This window comes from Rhamphochromis sp. 'chilingali' (genome assembly GCF_963969265.1).
Source record: "Rhamphochromis sp. 'chilingali' genome assembly, chromosome: 6".
Classification (NCBI taxonomy): domain Eukaryota; kingdom Metazoa; phylum Chordata; class Actinopteri; order Cichliformes; family Cichlidae; genus Rhamphochromis; species Rhamphochromis sp. 'chilingali'.
Genome location: NC_137933.1, coordinates 41,327,178 through 41,335,705, shown reverse-complemented (window position 1 = coordinate 41,335,705; position 8,528 = coordinate 41,327,178). Strand labels below are relative to the sequence as shown.

At 49.1% G+C, this 8,528-nt stretch overlaps 1 protein-coding gene across 1 annotated transcript in view; it reads left to right on the top strand.

Moving 5' to 3' along the window:
• The window catches only part of efl1 (elongation factor like GTPase 1), an 81,183-nt gene extending 79,019 nt beyond the window's left edge, over positions 1-2,164 (top strand). Inside the window, exon 22 of the mRNA XM_080883934.1 lies at positions 1,683-2,164. Coding sequence (XP_080740060.1) covers positions 1,683-1,871 — 189 coding nt within the window. The 3' untranslated portion in view covers positions 1,872-2,164. The remainder of the gene's footprint in view (positions 1-1,682) is intronic.
• Positions 2,165-8,528: the final 6,364 nt, after the last annotated feature.

Here is an 8,528-nt window from a genome sequence, read left to right as displayed (position 1 = left end):
GTTGCTGACAATATGACCTTTGACCTCACCTATGGGCCCGAGGCTCGGTTAGTGACCAAAACAACGAGGTCGTGGCAGGGAGCGTGTGAAGCCTCTGCTCTTAGAGCTGCTGCGGCAGTTTTCACGAGTGATTCCTTCAGTTTTCCGACGCTGCAGTCGTGTTTTTATCTTCTTCATCTTTTCCTGCACGTTGACGTTGCCGCCTGCTTTCGGTAACTTCCCGCTGAACTTCGTTCGACCAACGGGGGCTCTGAAAAGGCCGAAGCATTCGTGGAATCGCCCACGGCGGCGGTCTCGGTGATGTTCCTGATGTGTTTGTGAGACAAAATGTGACACAGCAGGAAAAAAAGCTGCGCATGAAAACTGTGTTTCTACACAGAGACGATTAGTCGTCCATCTGTTAGCGTGCGCCGTCCTCGCTTCTCTATGACGTCACTTTAGTTTGTGTTTGAACTTTTCTGCCTTTTGTGTCGTTTCCACGCGAACGATCAGCCGAAACGAGCTTAACGTCTTCCTGCGTCTGAGACTCTGTGCGTCCACCGGCTTAATTGACTGTTGCAGGACGCCTCGTCCCTCGCCGCCCCCTCCTGCTGCGTCCCTTTGTGCTCCGGCATATGCTGCTCACGTGTGGTGTGCGCTGCCTCCTGCAAGCCGCCCGTTGTTGTAGCTCGCTCACTACCATCTGCCCCAGTGTAACCAGAGCCAGGTGCCCCAGTGTACTGGTGCTACTGTAGCTGTGTGTGTGTGTGTGTGTGTGTGTGTGTGTGTGTGTGTGTGTGTGTGTGTGTGTGTGTGTGTGCACGCTAACAGTCCTTTCAGTGCAGAAGGAGCTGCTGCCGTCTTTATGAAACTAATAATCCAAATGTCGCTCAGTGGATCAACAGTTTTTGTTTCATTGATTATATCATTTAAGACGTCATTTGATATTTCAGACTATCAGCTGACTGAGGCGAGTCAGGAATGTTAGCTGGAGTCGCATCCCGAGAAGTCTCACAGCATTTAGATGGAAGCAGGAGGAAACGTCCTGGCGGGACTTTGAGGATCATCACGCCGCGTCTTTTTGTCTGTGACTTAACATTTCAGCTCACTGTGGTTGTACTGGGAAGCCACGCTTTCTGTTCGCAGCTCAACTAAACCTCAAAGTCAGCTCACACGGCCTGTTAACCCAGGCTCTGTGCACGCTCACATGAAAACCTGCTGGCTCCTCCCACCTCACAGGTGTTATCCGTGGTTGGTGGAGATCAATAAAAATATAGAACAACAGCAAAAGTTGAGACGAGAGCAGGAAGCTGTTCATTTTACCGCCCGGTGCGCCGTCAGCACCGCCGTTTCACTCGACAGCTGAGACGCTGCGATGCGCCGAACTCCTGACATTCAGGTCCAACCCCCCCAGCCCGGTCCACGTCCTCGCCGCGTGCCTGTAGATTTAATTCCAGCAGATATTAGGATTAGGAGTTATTTTTGTGACGTTTATCCAAAAACCATAAGCTGCCCCAGACCAGGTGACAAGTTACCATGGTGACGGAAACGGTTGCAGAGCCGTCCCTCTGGCTTCGCGTCTCGTGTGATTATTATTTGGTTGGTTTATGTTTTTATGATACTGTAGATGTTGGTACGCAGCTCTGTGGTTTGTGTTCAGATGAAGACACTGATCCCGTCTGTGTCCGTCGTCTGTGTCCCAGGTGATCAGCAGCGATCCTTACTGGGTTCCCACCACCGAGGAAGAATACCTGCACTTCGGCGAGAAGGCCGACTCTGAAAACCAGGCCTTGAAATACATGAACGCCGTCCGCCGCCGCAAAGGGCTGTACGTGGAGGAGAAGATAGTGGAGCACGCCGAGAAACAGAGGACGCTCGGCAAGAACAAATAGAGGAAACCCGGACGCCTCCTCGGGAGACGGCGGCGCCGCTGACATCGAGCGCAGCACCGTCACCGACGACACTGAAACTGCAGGGTTTCCTGTCATTTTTAGTTTTTGTGATAACTTGGAGTGAATAATGTGTCCACACTGAGGATGAAATACATCGATGACAAAGTCTGTTATATTTTTAAAACAGATTGTTTTGTTTTCAGGTAAAAGTTCATCCGTGCACAGATACTGACCAATCACATGGCAGCATTCAGTAATGAATAAATGAGTGTTTCAATCGCACCGCGTCATTCTCTGCTTCACTAATTTACTCGTAATAATTCATTGGTACGACATCTGTATGGACTCGGCACCAACCAATCAGGCGCTGCAGGAGTGAGTCCTGAAAGCTGAAGCCGAGTCGGCTCGGGTGTTTCTGTGCACGCCGCGCTCATGCGTGCCGAAACAGAAGTGCTGCTGAGCATCATCAATCTCAGGAGCTCGGTGGAGGTGTCGTTAGAGCGTGTTGGTGTGTTTACCGGGCACGCCAGCTGACATAACGTCCGCCCTCTCATCCAAATATGGTTACTGCTGGTTCCATAAAAGCCAACATGGGGTTGATGTCTGTCTTTTATATACAGTCTATAGACCGTGGCTGCTTCTACCTCGCATCATGTGCACAACTGTAAAACTCGCGAGGTGACATTTAGTACAATTATTAATGAACTTGAAACCACGCAGCTGTCCGATTACAATTCATAACAACACTCACCTCAAGGTGTTTTTTACTGTAAAGACCCCACAATATCAGAAAGAAACCCCGATAATCAGACCATCCTCTGTGAGCAGCACTTTGGTGACAGTGGGAAGGAAAAACTCCCTTTTAACAGGAAGAAACCTCCGGCAGAACCAGTCTCAGGGAGGGGCGGGGCCATCTGCTGTGATTGGTTGGGGTGAGAGAAGGAAGACAGGATAAAGACATGCTGTGGAGCAGAGACAGAGATGTGTGTGCTGAATGATGCAACAAAAGCATCTCTCCTAGTCCAATCAGACAGCACGTGCCTGTGTGATAACCTCTCTGATAGGCCGGCCGACGGTCCCGGCTCTGCTCGTCCAGCGAGACCTCGGCTGATGCAAGTCTGTGGGTGTGTTCTCGTGTCCATCGCACGTTTACGACACGTGTGACTGAAGAGCTCTTTGATTCTTATTTCTAAAGATTTCATTTTCAGGTCATTTTACAGTAAGTGTGAAACACGCCGGCGGATCACCGACGGCAGAGAGTATTCACTGATTATTGATTATTGTTCAGTGTTAAGGAGCTTCATAGACAGACAGCAGAACGAACACTCGGACAGCTTTTCTGGGGGACGGAAAATTTTTCTATTCGCTGAATTTTTCAGAGCATTTCTAAAATATTTGCTGATTGTTTTCATTTTATTTTTGTGAGTAAATACATTTTTATGATCAAAAATACTAATTTTTAAATATTAATAACAATGTAAACACAGCAAAATATCAATAAATGTTTTTTTCTTTAAAATTCCAAACACGACGCTCCCAGGAAAAAAAGATGTTTGCAAAGTGTTTTAGGATGATAGCTGAAGGTAGATATGATGATATTAAACAAGCATTTTTAGAGTTGGTCTCAAGTATTCCTGCGCGTTGGTCCCGAATCCCCCCAAATACCAGGATGGACTCTACTCTGAAACCACACACACAAACTATTTAAAGTAGTAAGACAGCAGTGCTCACCTCTAACTTATATAAAACTGATAAATGAGTGTAAAGTTCATCTGGATTAATAGTCATGTCAGAATAATATGACGAGCTCTGCAAACATGCAGTAATAAGTAATAATAATGAATCCGTCCTTCCAGTCGCTGGACTCTTCCTGCCAGGCAGACTCTCAGTGCTTCAGTACAAATCTACGGTTCTGCTTCTTCTTTCTGTGCTTTTGAGTTTCTTGTTCAATCTGATGGACACGCCCAGAGCCCCATGCTTTCACAGCCTGACCAGAAAACCGTCTGGATGTAGATCGAGGTCGGTCGCATCACTGCAGCTCCATATCCTCGTATCCTTCCTTTAATCCTTCGTTCCCTCTTTGCCCTCGTGGACTCACACCAACCCCCGTCTTCATCCAGAAGAAGCAAAGTAAAGATCGGCATATGTGAATGTGTGCAGAGAGGAAACATGAGAACACACACACACAGGGGAGGGTGTCTGATTGATGAAGGCCTTCTCTAACAGAGTTTAGTCCAGGTGTCTTGGGTGGGTGTTACACTGTCGGGTGGAACTAAGTGGGCAGTCAGGGGTCACAGTGAGGATGATGCACCTGGGTGTGTCAGAGGAAGGCTGCGATCTGACTGAGTGCTTCCTAATGGGCCACTCCATCAAACACACACACGGCAGAGCTGTCAGGCTGCTGAGGTCCGCCCACCGAGGTCCGCCCACTGAGGTCCGCCCACTGAGGTCCGCCCCCAGGTCATGTATGTTGTTCACACCGTGAAACGCTGACTTGTGTTTGGTTCTTTGTGCTGTTAACGCAGCATCCGGCTTGTTTACAGGCTGTGAAGGACAGGGAAAGACGGCTCCACACACACACACACACACACACACACACACACACACACACACACACACACACACACACACACACACACACACACAGTTCAGGCTGTGTTTCCTGTTTGGTTTGTTGGTGACTTACAGAGTAAGGAGCCCCACTGAGTGACCAGAGGACCGCGACTGGTCCAGATCTTTGGAGTCCAGCTTCAAGCACGCGGCTAAAATGCCAGCAGGATGAATTCTCACAGTATTAGATTGAAGTTCATCTGTAATTAGTCCCTGTAGAGAAATCTGTTCTACATATTTAAGGCCTCCCGAGTATCAGGAGCCGAGGTCAGCCGTGGCGCCCTGCCTGCGACGAGCTTTTCGGTGCAGCAGAGCAGAGTTAGCATTCTCTAATTAGATGTTTGAATGTAAAAAAATAAATTAATTAAAATTAAAAAAAAAATATATATAGCAGCTGGATAGCGTAGTGGTTAGACTACACGCCTTTGGAACAGAGGATCGCAAGTTCGATTCCTTCCTGGGCGTCTGTATCCAGTAAGGGTCCTAAGGCTAGACCCCCTATGCTAAGCAAGCCTACCGCAGACATGAGCGAGACAGATAAATATGAAGGCATGCCGGCTCGGACGTCGTGGGCTACTGGAACAAGAAGGCATTGGTGGGCAAGAGACGAAATGCTACTACGCAAGTAACCCCGGCGGAAGGGGCTACATGAATAGGATGAGGGACCTATGGATTCTTCGATACCCAACATCCACAATGACGGCGAAACAACTAGTAGCTCAGTGTTCCAACATTCGAAAGAAGGGACTGCTCTCACAGCTAGAGATTGACGAGGTACAACACAAGTGCTACGGCAAGGAGGAGTCAGGACGCCAGGTCATGGGGGAGATATCATCACCCCCACCCGAGATTGGGTACATAGCCCCAAGTGCGATAGGAGAAGGATCATTGAGTGCGAGAGGAACTGACCTGAAAAATCTACAATACGGCAGCAGTGATCAGTGAGATGCTTGAACAGCGACAAGGGGCAGTACCCTCCATGGAGAAGGAGGCTAGAGGGCAAGATCAAAGTAGCACGGAGGGAGGTTAGCCAACTAACGGAGTTGCAGAAAGGTGCGACAAATAAGGTGCATAAGAAATACAGCAAGCTGTCCATACCTGAGGCCTTGGAAACTGCCAAGCAAAGACTCACAGCCGCTTGAGGAGGTACACCAGAGAGATAGAAGGCAGGAGAATAAACCAGCTGTTCTCCACAGAACCAGCAAAGGTGTACTCTCAGTGGCAGGGGAACAATAAGAGAACAGCACCACCAAGGCTGGTGGAAGAGCATATGGGAGAAGGATGCAACCCATAACGGCAATGCTCAGTGGCTAGAGGATCTGAGGGCAGACCACAGCGACCTCCCTGAACAGGGTCCAGTAACCATCACAGTGGCAGATATCCAAGAAAGGGTCTCCAGTATAAAGAGTTGGACAGCACCAGGGCCCGACATGGTTCACGCCTACTGGCTGAAGAAGCTGACTGCACTCCACGAGCGTCTGGCAGCACAAATGAACCAGCTGCTAGTTAACGAGAGACACCCGGAATGGCTAACTGAAGGCCGGACGGTCCTGATCCCCAAGAAGGGACCGGTCCCCTCCAACTACCGACCAATAACCTGCCTCAGTACTACATGGAAGCTCCTGTCAGGCATCATATCGGCTAAGATGAACAGGCACATGGGTCAATACATGAGCGGGACACAGAAAGGAATTGGCAAGAATACCAGAGGCGCAAAACACCAGCTACTGGTAGACAGAACAATCAGCCGAGACTGCAAGACCAGACTGACCAACCTGTGCACTGCCTGGATTGATTACAAGAAGGCCTATGACTCAATGCCCCACAGCTGGATACTGGAATGCCTAGAATTGTACAAGATCAATGGGACCCTAAGAGCCTTCATCAGGAACTCAATGGGGATGTGGCGTATAACACTAGAGGCCAACTCCAAGCCCATAGCACAAGTCACCATCAAGTGCGGGATCTACCAAGGAGATGCTCTGTCCCCACTGCTGTTCTGCATAGGCCTGAACCCCCTCAGTGAGATCATTAACAAGACTGGCTACGGATACCGACTACAGAACGGAGCAGTTGTCAGTCACCTCCTGTACATGGATGACATCAAGCTGTATGCCAAGAGTGAACGAGACATCGATTCACTGATCCACACCACCAGGCTATACAGCAATGACATTGGAATGTCGTTCGGACTGGAGAAGTGTAGTCGGATGGTAACAAAGAGAGGGAAGGTAGTCAGAACTGAGGGGATTGAACTACCAGAAGGCAACATTGCAGACATAGAGGACAGTTACAAGTACCTGGGGATCCCACAGGCGAATGGGAACCATGAAGAGGCCGCTAGAAAGGCTGCAACCACCAAGTACCTGCAGAGGGTCAGGCAAGTCCTGAGGAGTCAGCTGAATGGTAAGAACAAGATCCGGGCCATCAACACGTACGCCCTGCCCGTGATCAGGTACCCTGCTGGGGTAATAGGCTGGCCAAAGGAGGAGATAGAAGCCACTGACATAAAGACAAGAAAGCTCCTTACCATGCATGGAGGGTTTCACCCCAAGTCCAGCACCCTGAGGCTGTACGCTAAGCGGAAGGAAGGGGGCCGGGGACTGGTGAGTGTCAGCACCACAGTCCAGGATGAGACAACGAACATCCAAGAATACATTAGGAAGATGGCCCCACCTGACCGAGTGCTCAGTGAATACCTCAGGCAGCAGAAACCCAAGAAAGAGGAGGGAGACGAGGAACCATCATGGAAGGACAGGCCCCTGCACGGTATGTACCACCGGCAGATAGAGGAGGTGGCTGATATCCAGAAATCCTACCAGTGGCTGGACAAAGCTGGACTGAAAGACAGCACAGAGGCACTAATCATGGCAGCACAAGAACAAGCTCTGAGCACAAGATCCATAGAGGCTGGGGTCTATCACACCAGGCAAGACCCCAGGTGCAGGCTGTGTAAAGATGCCCCAGAGACAATCCAGCACATAACAGCAGGGTGCAAGATGCTAGCAGGCAAGGCATACATGGAACGCCATAACCAAGTGGCCGGCATAGTGTACAGGAACATCTGTGCCGAGTATAACCTGGAAGTCCCGAGGTCAAAATGGGAGATGCCCCCAAGGGTGGTGGAGAATGACCGAGCTAAGATCCTGTGGGACTTCCAGATACAGACGGACAAAATGGTGGTGGCTAACCAACCGGACATAGTGGTGGTAGACAAACAGAAGAAGACGGCCGTAGTGATCGATGTAGCGGTTCAAATGACAGCAATATCAGGAAGAAGGAACACGAGAAGCTGGAGAAATACCAAGGGCTCAGAGAAGAGCTCGAGAGGATGTGGAGGGTGAAGGTAACGGTGGTCCCCGTGGTAATCGGAGCACTAGGTGCGGTGACTCCCAAGCTAGGCGAGTGGCTCCAGCAGATCCCGGGAACAACATCGGAGATCTCTGTCCAGAAGAGCGCAGTCCTGGGAACAGCTAAGATACTGCGCAGGACCCTCAAGCTCCCAGGCCTCTGGTAGAGGACCCGAGCTTGAAGGATAAACCGCCCACAGGGGCGTGCTGGGTGTTATATATATATATATATATATATATGTATTTATGTATGAGTGATTACAATTATAATTTTATGTTTGAAAAACTAAATTAATAATAATAAAATTATTGTATAAACTACGCTGTAAAAGCTGCAAAAGCAAATGCCCAAAGCTGCAGTTCCTCTAACGGCCACTTGAGGCTGATGCTGTTTGGGTAAGATTGCTGTAAATCATAGGTGTCAAACTCTGGCCCGCGGGCCAAATTTGGCCCGCAAACTAATTACATTTGGCCCGCGAAGCCATACCAAATTACTATCAGAGCTGGCCTACTGGTATTATACAGCTAATATATATATTGTTTAGTATTAAGCTTTGCTTGTTCCATATTCAGTTTTTCAGCAAAACGTGTTTGAGTCCATAAGAAAAGATTCATTCTTATATCTGGAGGAATAAATATGTTTCAATAAATATTAACGTTAGCCCGCGACTTTGTTCCAGTTTTGAATTTTGCCCCA